A 17,717-nucleotide genomic window follows, 5' to 3' on the forward strand; every position below is an offset into this window, starting at 1 on the left:
TCAATGATTCATTCTCCCAACTGAGAAATTTTGGCCATAGAACCCCTTCCTCCCATCACCAAAATTTTCTCTATTCTGTTTCAGGAGGAACAGCAGTGGCTCCTTCACCTTCAGAATAATCCATCCGAAATCACCAGCTTTGCTACCCACTCCAGTGGCTCCTCAAAACCACCCCTCCGATGCTTGGAATGTGGACGGAACGGCCACACGAGTGACCGGTGCTAGCGCATCATCAGCTATCCTCCAGGCCGAGCAGCTAGCCCAAAGACCCAGCTCTCTCTTCTTGGCAAACCCCCATCGGGTCCCTCACCGATGGCTCACCACGAACTCACCGGTACCTGGTCTCACCCCTGAACTCTATCAAAAACTCTTGGATTTGCTCAGCCCACTGAATCCCTCCAACAACTTTGTGGGTAACGTTTCTTCCCCTTTCTCTTCTACTCCTAGCTGAACATGGATTATTGATAGTGGAGCTAGCCACCACATGTGCCATGATCGGACCTCCTCCTCCGATTTTTCCTCACTCTCCCATGCCCTGAATGTATGCTTACCCACTGGCACTTTGCTTCCCATTGAAGGGATCGGCACAATCCATTTGGCCGACTCCCTCACTTTATCTAATTTCTATTTTGTCCCTTCCTTTCATTTTAATTTACTTTCTATACCCCAACTCACCTCTACTAATACTTGTCTTGTTCTTTTTTCTTCCACTCAATGTTTTTTTCCAGGACCCAAAATCTACGAAGCTGATTGGAGTAGGTGAGTTTTGCAATGGACTTTACGCGTATCGGTCTCCACCTGTCACAGCTTTTTCTACTCAGACTCTTGCTAATAAGATCCTATGGCACCAACGCCTAGGTCACCCTTCTCGTTTAAATATTCCCACTCTTCTCAATAATAATCCTTGTATTATTTCTGATTGCGATGTTTGTGCTCATTCAAACATACTCAACTTCCTTTTCCATTAAATGCTAATAAAAATACTTTTGCTTTCAATCGCATTTTTTGTGATATATGGGGTGGTTATCATACTTCTTCACTTTGTGGTGCTTATTATTAATTCCTTACTATTGTTGATGATTTTTCTCGCTCCACTTGATCTACCTTATGCGCCATAAATATGAAGCTTATACTAATCTTCTCCATTTTTTTGCACTTATCCATAATCAGTTCAATACCATGATTAAAATTATACGAACTGATAATGGACAAGAATTTCTCTCCCATAAATTTCAAAATTATCTCCATGACAACGGGATCATTCATGAACGTACCTGTGTTGAAACTCCACAACAAAATGGTGTTGCGGAGTGAAAACACCAACACCTCCTGAATGTCGCTCGTAGTCTCAAATTTCAAGCACATTTACCCTTAAAATTTTGGGGCGAATGTGTTCTCACTGCTGCTTATCTTATTAATCCCGCCCCAAGTCGCATTCTTCAAAATAAATCCCCTTTTGAACTACTCTTCAATACCTCACCCAATTATGCTCACTTACGCATATTTGGCTGTCTTTGTTCGCTGCTTACTGGCCGTCACTGCCACCAAAAATTGGGTCATTCACCAACTTGATGTCAACAATACTTTTTTACACGATGATCTTGATGAAGAGGTCTATATGACACCCTCCACCTGGTTAGTGCCCTAAGGGGGAGACTTGTGTGTGTTGGCTATGGAAATCTCTATACAGTCTAAAGCAAGTCTACCGCAACTGGTTTTTTAAACTAATTATTGTGCTTCTTGATGCAGGTTTTCATCAGTCTCAGGCAGACCACTCTTTATTTACTCTTATCTCTCCCACTAGCATCACCATGGTTCTTGTTTATGTTGATGACATCTTAGTTGTTGGCAATGATATTTCTCAGATTGATGTTTTCAAACGCATTCTATCTACACATTTCAAAACAAAGGATCTTGGTTCTCTCAAATACTTCCTTGGTCTTGAAGTTGCTCATTCTCAGACCGGCATTTTTCTCAACCAACACAAGTATACTCTTGATATCCTGACTGATAGTGGCCAACTTGGTGCTCGGACCGCACTCTTTCCCATGGAACAAAACTTGAAGCTCACTGACCATGATGGCTCTTTTCTCACCAACCCTGGCACCTATCTCCGACTGGTTGGCCGCCCTCATCTATCTGACTATAACCATTCCTGATATTGTTTTTGCAGTATATATTCTCAGTCAGTTCATGCATGCTCCTCGTGATCCACACATGCAAGCTGCCATTCGTGTTCTACGCTACATCAAGGGCAATCTTGGTCAAGGCATTTTCTTCTCCTCCTCTAGTCCTTTACATGTTACCTCTTACACCAACTCCGATTGGGCCAGTTGTCCCACTACCCGCAGATCCACCACAGGGTTCTTCATTCAGCTTGGCACGAGCCCCATTTCTTGGAGAACAAAAATAAAGACGACAGTGGTCGTTCCTCCGCTGAAGCCGAATATCGCGCCATGGCAGTCACTACTTGCAAACTCATCTGGCTGAAACAACTCCTCACAGATCTTGGTGTCTCTCATCCCGAACCTATCAGTCTTTATTGTGACAACCAATCGGCTCTCCACATCGCACAACCCTGTCTTTCATGAGCGCATCAAACACATTGAGATTGATTGTCACATCGTTCGTGATAAAATTCGGGCCGGCCTTCTTACCACTGTTCACACCTCTTCTCATGAGCAAATTGCCGACATCTTCACCAAAACCTTGGGACAAGAACTTTTCCATCACTTTCTCCGCAAGTTGGGCATTATGGATCTCCATGCACCAACTTGAGGGGGAGTATTGTCCGGATCACATCCCACCAAATTAGCCATTCCCTAATATTAGCATTTTTATTGTAATTGTAATTACTTCATTCCTTTTTTAATTGTTACCATAGAAGGACAAGGCATGCATCTATATATTTTATACGTTCCTACACTATAAATATACTTCTCAAAAAATTGAATTCAATTCGTAATAGGCATCATCTAGACAATTGTGTGGAGCAACCTTCTTCCGAACTTCATAGCCCAGCACAGAGTACTGTCGACAACAAATGGAACAATTAAGCATACATCAAGGACAGGCCAAAGTTGCTTGTCAATTATTCACATGGAAATGCCAAAAAACCCTTTTGCAAATCATTTCTTACGACGAATCATAAATTCCACATATTCACAATTTCCCATTTCTATAGTTTCTGAGACATTATTTCATGATAAATTAAGATACAGAAAACCTACATTATGCAAATTAATAATAATGCAAATATATATATATATATATATATATATATATATATATATATATATATATATATATTAAGGAACAAATAGAGTGAAATAAAACAAAATATTTACCTATGGATACTTGAAGGTAGATTCTCTCATAACAGGTTCTAAACATTTTAGCATGAATGAAAAATGAGAGTCACATCAGCCTCGGTGGAAGATGAAGCTAGATCAGAATCATCTAAAAGAATATTAAAAACTGAGTTAGATATATATCTAAACTACTACTCATTTATATTGAGAGTCCTTCTACAACCACCGACTAAATCTACCTAGGTTGGATCTCGATTGATGTTGCATGCCACATGGATTTATTTTAAAAATAATCTAAATTGAGCTGAGCTGAAGCATACCCAAAGCAATACTAACTCAGTAACCCAGATTTTCATTCCTGTTGCAGTGTATAGCCGGCAATCTTGCTGTAAAAATCAAGCATCGAAGAGAGATGGTTATGAGAGATTTTCCCTTACCTTTTTCCAGAAATGCTCGGTTACCCTGCCCAGTGTACTTTCACCACGAACAAACTTCATTCCTCGGTTAACTTGTATTACTAGAAGTCAGGAATTGTTAGATTATGATGGAAGTATGTATCTCAAATTTCTTATCAGATCCAGTTTCAATTTGACCTTTCCAAAGTAACACCTTTTCTCTTCTTTTCTAGCACCCTCTATGGATTTCTCTTACTCCGCTGACGGACTCTCTCTGCATCACTGTGCATTTCTCTTACCCCTTCCTAACAAATTTAAACCGCTAAAAATTTTCTTTTAGGAATAATTCACCACACTGCATGCTGGAACCTTTTAGAGATTGACTAATAACATCATCAATTATGTTCCTAAAATTGACAAATGACAGAAAGTTCCTAAAATTAACATAATTGTATTTTCCCCTAGACTAGGAATCTTGATGTTTCCATTTCTTTCTTGCGATGATGAGTGATGCTTGAGATGTAACCGAACCGAACCTAGAGGTGTAATCGAACTGGTATACACCAGTTTTGAAATTTGAAGAATTGATACTGCTTTAGTTACACTCATGAACTGTTAATTCTGGTTTTATCGGTTCCAGTCCAGGTCAGTCTAATTTTTCTAGTATCTATGTGTATTATAGTATATAATAATATAGTGATAATATATTGTAGTATATTATAATATATCTTATAATTGTATTAGAGATTATAGTGATATATTATAATATATAGTGATATAATATTAGTATAACTACTAATACTATAGACTATAGTGATAATATATAAATAGTTATTTATGATAATATATAAATAGTTATTTATATAGGATTTTAAATTTTATTTTTATATTAATTAGCTAGTAATTTAGCATATAATAAAAAATTATTTTATGTATAACTATAGATATTATATACAAAAATTACATATAATATAAAAAATCATATAAAAAATATTTTATATAATATAAAAAATTAATATATATATATATTTGAACTGGTCCTGTTCGGTAAGGTTAGAGAGAAAAAAAATTGGTGAACCGATAAACTAGACCAATATTTTCATCACGTGTTCGATCTAATCGGATCAAAGTAATAAATGGCCATACAACAATTATTCTAATTTAACTGTTCAGGGTGAAGAAAATGTCTTAGAAGCTGCTAGAAATGTACAAATGAATACACCAAAACGCCACAAATTTTAGAGGACAACACAAATTTTCAGGTCTCTGGCAAGTCTTTGGCAATTTCAGGTCGAGTCTTGTTTTTGTTTTACACGTTCTCGTTTAACCCTCCCAATTACCAACCTTCCGATCTCTTATCAACCATAAAGCAGAAATGTCCATTATCATTAATTCTCCTACAAACGTCAGCCACATTGTGTTTGGCATTGTTTGTTCCATGAACACGTGGAAGTACAAGACACCATACATTGAAGCTTGGTGAAGACCAAACATCACCCGGGGATATCTTTCCTAGACAGAGCCCCAACGATGGAGTTCCAACCTTGGCCTTCAAGTTCTCCTTTTCTTGTCAATGAAAACATCAATAAACTGAAAGTATACCCGAAAATCTTGAGGCCAGTTCAAGTTCGAATAGTATGCACAATAATCGAGGCATTTAGGCAAGAAGATGAAGATGCGAGATGGTATGTAATGGCAGACAATGATATTGTCCTGTTTGTGGATAATTGAGTTGAGGTTCTAGCCAAGTATAACCATTCTAAATACTACTATATTGGGTCAAATTCGGAGTGCATCAAGGCTAACTTTGATTTTTCATTTGACATGGCATTATGTGGTGCCGGATATGCTTTGAGTTATCCATTAGCGCAAGCACTAGCAACCAAGTTAGACGATTGTATTGAGCGATATCCTCACATGTATGTCAGTGATTTTATGTTACACTCTTGTTTGGCTGATTTAGGAGTTTCTTTAACTCCATAGAAAGGATTTCATCAGACTCTTCCATAAAGCTTCTCTACTTCAATCTTTTTTTTTTTTTTTTTAAACAGTCGAAGGCCACCTGTCTATGAGTGACCCCCTCCCAATATTATTAAAAGCTCTCGCTTATGACGGAAGAATAGCTTGAAAACAAAAAATATGCCCCTAAGGGATTAACAAAATCCCCAAAGACACCGGAGCTAAAAAAACCACAAATAAACCCATTCCCATCAATAACGTATATAAGGTATACCCAATAAATCAAGACGCACAATCCCCCTAAGCCTTCCTAGCACCATTCCCTCACCAAAAAAATCAAAAGATCTATCCATCACCCCTTCTTTAGCCAAAAATTCAGCCATCATATTGGCCTCCCTAAAAATATGCCGAAATCGAACATTTAGCACCCGAACAAGAGATTGAATTTCGTCCAAAAAGTCCCAAAGAAACCAATATCTACAAATCCCAGAAGCTAGCCAACCCATCACAATACTAGAATCATATTCCACCAATAAATCTCTCAACCCAAGTGAATGACACAGCCGAAACCCATCAAGAAGAGCCCGACATTCAGCAATATTATTTGTCGCATGACCATAAAAGTGAGCAAACCCCGCTATCATCTTTCCTCCCTCATCCCGAATACCTTCGAACCTTCCTGGATTTCCACAAGATCCCCCATCCACATTAAGCTTCATACAACCCATCTCTAGCAGATTCCAAGTTATAATTTTTGGTGCTCTTTCACGTACCAGAATGATCAAACAACTAAGCTCCTGCAATATTGAAGAATCATTCACTCCCCTTTTTTTAAAGCTTCACAATCCCTTTGAAATATCCCATAGGTTTACTTTCACCAATCTCAAAACAACCCTCCAATCAAAATTCACACCCTCCATACGAGAAGCACATTGAGCCCTCCAAAGAGCCCAAGAAATAATAATAGGTAGCACAATACGGCACGCCTTCACCAAAAATTCATCATCCCATCCCAAGACAGCTGTCGTGGCAACCGGTTATCACAAATCGAAGCAAAATAGTTCCATATTTTTTTGGTCCCTCCCCCTCACACAGGACATGATCTAACGTCTCCATTTTGGGCTCTACACGTTAGCCACATTTTGAAACCAACGGGATGCCAAAACGCATGATAGCCTCATCCACGAGGAGTGAATTTCGTTTAGCCCTCCAGCAGCAACAAGCCACAACAAGCGACGCCAGGAGCACAAGCTTCCTCTTCTCTGCACAATTTGCCACGCGGATTTAGTAGAAAAAAGTCCATCAACCGATGGGGCCCAAACACAATGATCCTCACCCTCCTTCAATCTGATTACTGACATGGTGATTCTTTGAACCAGCTACTCTAGAACCAACTCCCTCATCTACTCAACATTCCATCCAGTAGCCGAACAAAGAGTTCTAATTTGTAAACCAAAATCCCCATTGACCAAACAGTTTTCTGCCAAGCTCCCATCCCCTAGCCAGTTGTCGAACCAAAAGTTAGCATTTCCTTCTCGAATAATCCATCTAGAATTTTTCAATACCATTGGCATTACTCGCATAATCCCCTTCCAGAAATGAGACGCTTTCTTCAAATTCATAATCAAAAATTTTTTATCTCCCACATATTTGGCGAATAAGAAACTTGCCCATAACTCGCCCCCTTGAAGGATTTTCCAAGCAAACTTCATAAGCAAGAAATTATGCACTTCTGATAACTCACGAATCCCAAGCCCCCTTCTTCTATCGGCAAACAAATATTCCTCCAGGAAATCCACTTTCTTTTTTTATTCTCTATGGATGAGCCCCATAAAAAATTGAAGAAAATCCCTTTCAACGCCGACAAAACTCCTTTTGGTAAATTCAAAACTGAAATCATGTGAATAGGCAAGCTACTCAAAACATGCTTAATTAAAACAACTTTCCCACCAAAGGAGAGAAGTTTTCCTTCCCACCCCGCTAATTGATTCTGAACCTTAGCAATCAAAGGATCAAACATCCCAATTCTTACTCTCCCTGCATGCAATGGAATGCCCAGGTAAGTACAGGGCCAAGCACCTTCCTCAGACACCAAGAGTCTTTTGATATCTAGTGTTCTACTCACTAGGATATTAGATGAGAAAAATAAAGAAGATTTATGAGCACTAACCTTCTGACCCGACATAGCCTCATATACATGAATTACCTCCAAGAGTTGTCATACTGAAGCATTCCCGGCATTCGAAAAAATCAGTAAATCAACCGTATACAGTAAATGACTAAATCTGGATCCCCTACAAGAATTAAAAGGCTTAATCCTTCCCAAGTTAAACTCCCTATTTAACATGCACGAGAAAACTTCTTCTGACAAAATAAACAAATATGAAGAGAGAGGGTCACCTTGGTGGAGTCCCCGTGAATTCTTGAAAAAGCCCGAGAGCACCCATTCAATAAAACTGCCAATTGAAAATCATATTCCTCCATTTATCCGAGAAACCCAACCTCTTTACCTCCAATAAAAACTGCCAATTCACCCTATCAAACACTTTGTCCATATCAATTTTTAAAATAACATTTCCTCCTCTTATTTTCCTATTCATCCCTTGGACCAACTCCTGAGCAATTGCAATATTATAAAAAATACTTCTTCCCTTAATAAATAATTTTTTTCAACACCAGCGCCAAACATAAAACCATCACTTTTGACAAGATTTTATAAATCACCGAACAAAGGCTAATCGGGAAAAATTGCCCGAAATCTACTTGATCATCCACCTTCGGAATAAGCACCAGATTCGTTGCACCAAAAAAAGTTGATAACGGCTTCTCCTCAAAGAAATCCATGGCCACCTCCAAAATATCTTGCTTCACAATATCCCAAGCAAAAACAAAGAAAATTGCCAAAAACCCATCAGGGCCCGGGCAACCATCCAAAGGAATAGACCAAAGTGCCACTTTTACCTCTTCCATAGATAGCCTTGCAATTAAAGCTTCATTTTCCATATCTGTTATCACCAGCACCAGTAGAGAAAGGGCATCTTCAAGAAAGTTCATGTCCTTCGTGGCAAGTAGTTCCTGAAAAAAAGACACAACACCGTTATGAACCTCTTCCATAGAGTCAAGAATCTATCCACTCTCCAGCCTCATCTTCTCCACCCTTTCATTCTTCTTCTTCGTACACATCATAGCATGGAAGAAAGCCGTATTGGAATCTCCCTCCACTAACCATTTAACTCGTGATTTTTGACAACCCAAGATCCCTTCTCTATGCAACCATTGTAAGTGTTTTGTTTACAATTTAACAATTCAACTTCAGTCTGAGCAGAAAAATCAGCCACTACCTCTTGTTCTAGCTCCACTATACGATTTTCTAGCACCTTTAATTCCACCTCGACTCTTCCAAACACCTCAACATTCCATTTCCTTAATGCACCTTTTACTGCTTTTAATTTCTTACTAATCCACACCATTGGACAGCCAACTATGTCTACATCCCACACCTCCTTAACCAAGGGAAGGAACCCCTCATGCATACCCCACAAACCCTGAAAATGGAATGGCCTTGTAACCATCCTTTGCTCATGAAGTAACGACACCAACATAGGTGCATGATCTGAAGAGGATCTTGGAAGATATTCCACCCGAGCCTCTCCCCATAAGTTTAGGAAGGCCATGTTCACCAAGACTCTATCTAACCTCGCCCAAATCCGCCTACTTCCAAGGCACCCATTACACCACGAGAAGCGATTTCCTTCACACGGTAAATCAAGCAAACCACAATATTGAATACATGCATTAAACTCAACTTTAGCACGGGGGGTTTGCATAATACCACCAGTTTTCTCATCATCACTTCGAATAATGTTAATGTCTCCCCCAATAACCAAGGACAACTCTCCAGGTCTTGAGCGCCCAAAACCTCCCAAAGCTCGAATCTCTTGATACGGAAACAACTTGCAAAAACAAACATCACAAGAACACACAAGTTACCATGACTAAACCAACCACTAACAACCTGATCCGACATTGAGACCACCTCAACCTCAATTTCTTCATCCCAAAAAAGCCAAAATTTTCCCCCAACTTCAGCATTATTAACCCAATTCGTCATCTTCATCCATCGCACCCAACGACGACATTTATTCTCACTAAGAAAAGGTTCTAAAAGAGCCACCACTGAAGGGCGACATTTATTTAATAAACGTCAAAGCCTACTTTTCGACAAAATAATACCCCTAATGTTCCATGTTAATATGTTCAACATCAATGTATGAATTTTTTTGAGCAAGTACGTTGCTCTAAAACCACAATAGATTTTTCGGAATGAGCAATGCTACACAACCTTCCAACCTCCACACGCCACATTTTTTTTCAAATTTTTAAATTTTTTAATATTTAAAAAAAAATTGAGTTTATTCTTCTTAAACTAATTCAATTCTTCTATTCATTATTCATATATGACATATTTGATAAAATAAAAAATTAATAAAAAATAAAAAAGTGCGGTGTGTGGATATTGTGTAAATAGTAGGAGGTTGTACATGTAGATTTTTTCTTTCCTTTCTCACCCCATGAAATTTCTTCAAAGGTACGTGCATGTCCAGGTCGGAATCAAAACATTTCACTGCCAACTCATTCAATTCCTCCTCTGGTTCGACATCTGACCTTGCTCCTCCATGCAAAAACAATTCCTCTTCTCTACTCCCTTCCTCCCCTATGAACCCCCTATCAGCCAACCCTCCCAATTCAAATTCTAACGCCTCATCAATAGGCTTAAGAGAGCTCCTAGGAGACGAACCAGAAGCCACCCTAGGCCCTTCCTCCCCCTCAAAATCCATTTCCGTTAACTCAAACCAACTCGCCCTCTTTGCTGGGGGCTTCATCAATCAACTCCAACATCCCCTCCACTTTCTTCAACTCAATCCCCTCAACATTCAAAACTATTCCATCCGATTCCCGACAATCCAATTGATTTTTTGACCGAACCTGACCATTTGTAGAAACAAACAAAACCTCATGCGCCCCTGCATTCATCTCCTCCTTCCGCTTCATAACAGCATCCATAATTTCTTTTCAGCGGAACCCATTAAAACTGATCATGGCTTCAATTTCTTGCTGCACGTCTAGCTTCTCCTGCTCCTTCGAGCTCCCAAGTTTCCACACCTTCTTCGGCTTCTCCACTTTCCCCACGTCTTGCTTCGCATTGCCCCCTCTATTTTGATTACTCTCTTTCCATTTACATTGATGAACAAAATGCCCTTGCTTCTGGCAATGTAAACAGAATGCAGGAATTGTCTCAAAGATCACCTCTTGATAATGGCTACCTACCACCCCTGGATTTCCCAACCAAAACAAATGACGTCGGTTTGGACACATAAACCTCAACACAAATTCATGCTGCTTCTGGCCGTGTCACACATGCCGTTGCATTGTCCCTTTTCAAGAACCGACCAAACCCACCTCCAATACTCCTCAAAATCGATTCATGAAGAAAATTTAGAGGCAACCCCAGCAATGTGATCCAAATCGGAACCCAAGGTGAGTCCTCCTCCTGAACAAAATCCAGCGTCCAGTGAGAAATTATGTAAGGGACCCCTGCTAATTTCGCATTCCCTCAAGCCATCACGGTAATAAAATCCTCCTCATTTGAAATCCTAACAAGCACATTCCGCGGATTGCGCAACTGCCCAACCACAAGAACAGAGCTCAAACCCCAATGACTCTCGATAAATCCATGCACATGATCCAGCGACGGCCTTCTACGCAAGAATTTCAGCACAACAGAAAACCTAAAAGGCTTCATCGATTGCTTTATTTCATTCTTAGAGAACATAAAGAACATCTCCCCCTCAGAGAATCTAGGCTTCCGAAATGGTATCTCAACCTGAGGAAGCACTTGAAGCCTTGCGACGACCACATCTGCAAAAGCAGCAGAAGGGCCATCAGACTTCAAAATCACAGTCTGCACTACAAGACTAGCAGAACCACCCAAGGTATCCTACCCTAACATCCTAGATGAAGGGCCAGGAGCCGTGTCGACGGCTAGGGCCATTAGTAAAACCCTAATCGCCCCTCCGTGTTGTCTGGAATGGAAAAATAAAAAAGATTGTGTAGTACTGTTACTTCAATTTTCTACTATATGTGATTTTGCATCAGTACTTGCTACTCTTTCAGAATCAATGCACTTAAATCTTGTTATCACACTCACGTCATTTTATTCTGCTTGATTGTTTGATTTCCTTTTCTTGATATATATACTGCAGTTCAAATCCTCTTGAGTTATTTTTCCCTACCTTGGAAAAGTTAAATTTTACTAAGAATAAAAAAGGATGTAATCCTGGTACACAAGGAGTTATGTGAATACAACCTATGAGATAAAAAAAATAAAAAATAAAAAAAAAAATAGAAGAAGAAGAAGAAGATGGTAAAAACATCCTGATAACATCGTTAAAAGGAAAAACCTGATTGGGCAATCATTCAAAAGAAAAGAATTCTAAAGAAAACATCCTGACTTTTGTCACCATCTTCTCACAACCCTCAAAAGTCCAACCATTCCTTTTCTTCCAAATGCACGACATGACAGAAGATGGGTTTAGCGTCCATAAACTAGCCTTTTCAGAACAAATAAAATTGCCTCTTTGACATGCCAAATAGGCTACCACTCTATACGGCATGGACTGAACAATCCAAAAATGGTGTTCCACAGAGCACTAGCTACCTCACAATCAAGCGAAATATGGGCAATTGCCTCCCAACCCTCACAAAACTGTCTCTGAATTATTTTAGTGACCAACAAAATCTATTGGTAAAGAATTTAGGTTGGTAGAATAGGCTTTGGATCAGTTTTATAAAGGCTTAAAACACTTCTATCATTCAAAATTTTCTAAACAAGTAGTTTGTTTTTCTGGTGTGCGGTGGGTGGTATTCCTTCAAGGCCCTTCTATTATGGACCACAATCATCATAAGTTTGAAAACCTCCATTTTTATTCTATTGGGAATGATTTCTCCAAATGCACAAGTGGTTACTAAGAAATCTATTTATTTCAACACTCTCTCATATGTATGGCCTTCAACCATTCATCCATGTGTTGGCAAATGGAATTTGTAAAACCAGGTGGGAGATCTTAGGATTCAAACATAAGATTTCCTGCCCTGGTTTCTTGTATGAAACAATTGGTAGCAAATGATCAAGATGTTAGGAAACACTGAATTTGTTTATGCAACTTCTTCTCTTTTGGACAACCAATGGCATAAACTGTTTTTTGGAAATAATAATTTTTTTATGCTTTTCTGATCTGGAGACTTTTAGGCAATCATGGGTGTAAGAAAATCCTGTTAGTGGTGAAGTTATTGAGCCTTTAAGTTGGCTTACATAGAGACTGGATAGTGTGCTGTATTGTATTGAGAAAGATTTCTTGTGCTTTCTTGTTGGGTGGAATGAGGGATGAGGCCAAGTTTCACCTTGTTAGTTAGGATAAGTTTTGCTCCCCAATCTTTGGCATGGGGTTATGGCAGTATCATTAGGAAGGAGACCCATTGTGGAGGGCTGTTGTTGATTCTAAGCATGAGAGTGCTTGGAGGCCTGGCGTTCGAAGGAAGTGATCAGAGGTTCACGTGGTGTGGTGGAAAATAGTAGGAGTGGATGGGGGGGGGGGTTTTTGTGATTCACGAGAGATCCAAATTCAGATTTTGGCATGACGTTTGGTGTGATGATAGAGCTCTTAAGATTGCATATCTTGGCCTCAGTGGCGGATCTTTTGGATAGCTCTGGCGACTCTTTATGGTGGAATGTTTGTTTTACCAAAGTGGATTGGGATTAGGAAATTGGGCCTATTTTTTAGTTTTCCCGCTTTTGGTTGCTTCCAGTATTGGTAGGGACAAGGTGGATAAGATGGTTTGGTTTCATTCAGGGAGTACGAAGTTCACTGTTTGATCTTTATACAAGATTTTGACACATTATAACCTTAATCATTTTCCTTGAAAGCGTATAAAGAGCAGGTAGTTGGCTTCCAAGGTTGCCTTCTTTGTTTAGACTGCTTCTCTTGGGAAAAACCTGACCATGGAAAATCTGAGGAAGCAAGGGCATGTTGTTATAAATTGGTGCTACATGTGTAAAAGAACTGGTGAAATAGTGGATATTTTTTACTTCACTATGAGGTGGCCAGGGTCTTATGGGATGAGATTATTAGTAGGACTGGAGTTGCGTGGGCAATGCCTAGGAGGGTGGTGGATCTTCTTGCTAGCTGGAGAGGCCTACAAGGTAATCACCAAATTGTTGTAGTGTGGAATATGATTCCCTTCAGTCTCATGTGGTGTATTTGGCTGGAAACGAATGGTTGGAGTTTTAAAGATTGAGAATGCATGTTGGATGATCTCAGATGTTTATTCTTCCCTGCTTTATTTTTGTAGGCTTCTATCATTGCCCTCAGTGGGACAAGTTCCCATGATTTTCTTGTATCCATATCTAGTTTTTGACTTGTATGTTGGTGTTATCCATGTATACTACTTGTGTACTTGGGCTTTGCCTTTTACTTGATCATAAAATCTTAGTTTATGTATAAAAAAGAAAAAAAGAAACCCAAATTGATATTTCAGTGATTCCTTTTGGGTTTTGTTTACCGTGTATCTTGTGGTAACTAAGATTTTCCCCTCTTTCTCTGTGTCTAGTTAACTGGATACATTTTGATGCGCTGATTTTTCCATCACATTTGGGTTAAATTTATAACCTCTCTCCTTATTCAAGGAATTTTTGGCTTGTGCTATAGACCATGGTAGTGATGTTAATGATGCAAGAATGGGGAACTTGGTCAACCAACCAGTGTGGTGCAGTGAAGCAAATGAGCAATTTGAAAAGTGTTGTGGGAGGAATGAACTTTGATAGTAAAAATCATTTGATAGTAATCAACAATATAGCAGCACAACTAATGCCTCCAATCTCCGGATTGAACTATAATATAATTATGTTTTTGAGACAAGCTTCATTTAAACTTTCATGGTGCTGCAAAGGTGAACAAAGTGATCAGCACAAACACGACATTGTCTCTTTTGAAAGAGGGAATATAACAACTGCAAAATGAAGCAGTAAGCAGGTACACAACTATTCTCTATGTAAGAGGCTGTGGTTTTGCCACTAATTTAATGTGTCAAAGTAGCGGCTTTTGCCACTAATCTATCCATCTGCTCACCTTTACACTCTTTTCCCAACTCTTCATAGCATTCTTTGAGTGACTGTTAGAATAGTTCATTGGTGTCTTCTTAGAAGTGGGAATAGTGCGTGGCAGGGCCAGGTCTAAAGATCCCTTCCCTGTGAAGTTGAACCATGCCTGTTATTAGTGGATTATATTTATTTAAATTAATTCCAATGTTTATCTAATTAATTCCTATGTTTATCTATGTAGTTTGGGTGTAGACAGATTTGTATAGCTGTATAGGATTTTTAATTTGAATATTTATATTGGGTAGATAAGTATGGGAAACATATCTTATCCAAGATTTGAATCCCTTTAAGATAGGAAGTCAGATTTCGAATTTAGATAAGTATGGGAAACATATCTTATCCAAGATTTGAATCCCTTTAAGGTAGGAAGTCAGATTTCGAATTTCCTATATTTGTAATATATTTTTTGCTATTTATGGATGAGAAGAAAGAGGAGGATGATTCAGCAAAAAGAAAATTGTTATGGTATCACAGCAAGGTTCAGAATCCTAGGGTTTTTTTGTTTCCAGAGTTGTGGCTATTTTTTTTTTCTCTAGTCTCAAGGGTTGCAACTTGCAACTAGGGTTTCTTGTCTATCATGTCTTCTGAAATTAAAGATTCTCTTCTGGTTCGATTCAATGGAAAGAATTATGCTGCGTGGTCTTTTCAATTTCAACTTTTGGTGAAATGGAAGGAACTTTGGGTTCATATTAGTGGGAGTAGTGTGGCACCAGAAGACAAAGATCAGCGGGCTTCTTGGGAAAGCAAGGATGCCCGAGTCATGTCTTGGATTCTTGGATCTGTTGATCCCCATATTATCTTGAATTTATGCTCATTCAAGAATGCTTGTGATATGTGGAATCATCTCAAGCGGCTGTATACTCAGAATAATGTAGCTAGGAGATTTCAACTCCAACTAGAGATGTCGAATTTCTCTCAATGAGCTCTCTCTGTGGTGGAGTTTTATTCTGGTTTTTGTAACTTGTGGGCTGAGTATACAGATATTGTATACACATCAATTCTAGCAACAAGTTTGGCCGATATTCGAGCTGTTCATGAAGCAAGTATGCGGGCATAGTTTCTTATGAAACTAAGGTCTGAATTTGAATTTATTCGTGCTAATCTGATGAATCGAGATCCTGTGCCTCCACTTGATATGTGTTTGGGAGAAATATTCCGAGAGGAGCAAAGATTGATGACTCAAACAGCCATGGAACAAGCTACTCCAGCTCCTGTGGCATATGCAGCTCAAGGAAAAATCAAAGGGAGGGATTTGAGCACTACTAAATGCTATAGTTGCAAAGGTTATGGGCATATCGCTGCAAATTGCTCTAAGAAAACTTGCAACTATTGGAAGAAGCAAGGACATATCATCAAGGATTGCCCGATTCGTCCTCCACGTTGTTAAGAAACTGCCTATTCAACTGCTGCTGAGGCTACTAGTGCTGCTAGTTCTACCTTGGTCACTTCCTCTCATGTTCCAGCTTCCACTTCTCAAAATCCCACCTCTATTACACCAGAAATAGTACAACAAATGATCATCTCAGCTCTTTTAGCTTTTTGTATTTCAGATAAAACCAAATATGTTCTAAACCTTGGTATTTTGATTCTGATGCCACCAACCATATGACAAGTGCCTCTCACTCTCTTCTTAATATCTCACCATATGCTGGTCCACTAAAAATTCACACGGCCGATGGTAGTGCCCTACCTATCACTGCCGTAGGTGATATTTCTCCTTTCTTGAAAAATGTTTTGGTGTCTCCTTCATTAAATACCAATCTGATTTCTATTGGCCAATTAGTTGACAACAATTGTAGGGTGCCATTCACTTCTTCTGGATGTCTTGTACAGGATCAGGTGACCGGGAAGATGATCGCGAGGGGTCCTAAAGAGGGTCGGCTGTTTCCTTTATGTTTAGATTCAAAATCTATTGAGTCAAATTCTTTATCTTCGTTTTCTTGTAATGTTGGTACTTTGAGTGTGAAGGATTGACATAGGCGTTTGAGCCATCCCAATTCTCACATACTTCATAGGTTGTTATCTTCCGGTTTAGTTGGCAATAAAGAGCTCTATTCTCTTGATCAATTAAATTTTGATTGTGATACATGTAAGCTAGCTAAAAGTAAAGTTTTGCCTTTCCCTTCAAAAAGATCTCATGCCACTCGTGCCTTTGATGTTATTCATAGTAATGTATGGGGTATTGCCTCGATCGAATATCATGATTGTTATAAATATTTTGTGAAGTTTATTGATGATTATACTCGTTTTACATGGATTTACTTTCTTCGTACTAAGAATGAAGTATTTCCAGTGTTCAAGCGTTTCTTGGCTTATCTCACTAATCAATTTTCTACCTCTCCTAAGGTTCTTCGCTCCGATTCAGGAGGAGAATATATATCTAATGAGTATCAAATGTTCCTTCAAGATCAAGGAATTATTTCTCAACGTTCTTGTCCATATACTCCACAACAAAATGGAGTAGCTGAAAAAAAGAATCATCATCTTCTTGATATGGTCCGAGCTCTCCTAATTGATTCGGGTGTGCCCTCTCGTTTTTTGTGTGAAACTTTGTCTACTGCTGTGTATTTAATTAATAGATTACTTACTCTAGTATTAGACAATGTTTCTCCTTATTCTTTGCTATTTGGGCACTCCCTAGACTATTCTCAATTGCACTCATTTGTTTGTGTTTGTTTTGTGCATCTTCCATCTCACGAAAGACATAAACTTTCTGCTCAATCAATCAAATGTGCTTTTTTGGGGTATAATTATTTTCAAAAGGGTTTTGTTTGTTATGATCCTCAGGCTAAACGCATTCGAGTTTCTCGCAATGTGGTGTTCTTTGACAAACAA

The 17,717-nt window shown here is 39.0% G+C and overlaps 1 protein-coding gene across 1 annotated transcript; it reads left to right on the forward strand.

The window, feature by feature from the left end:
- The first annotated feature begins 312 nt into the window (after positions 1 to 312).
- Positions 313 to 2,490, forward strand: LOC122291139 (uncharacterized mitochondrial protein AtMg00810-like). The gene is made up of 3 exons (XM_043098782.1): positions 313 to 334; positions 1,750 to 2,025; positions 2,174 to 2,490. The coding sequence occupies exons 1-3, from the start codon at positions 313 to 315 to the stop codon at positions 2,488 to 2,490; spliced, it is 615 nt and encodes a 204-aa protein (XP_042954716.1).
- The last annotated feature ends 15,227 nt before the right edge of the window (positions 2,491 to 17,717 follow it).

Source organism: Carya illinoinensis, chromosome 13, assembly GCF_018687715.1.
Source record: "Carya illinoinensis cultivar Pawnee chromosome 13, C.illinoinensisPawnee_v1, whole genome shotgun sequence".
NCBI lineage: Eukaryota > Viridiplantae > Streptophyta > Magnoliopsida > Fagales > Juglandaceae > Carya > Carya illinoinensis.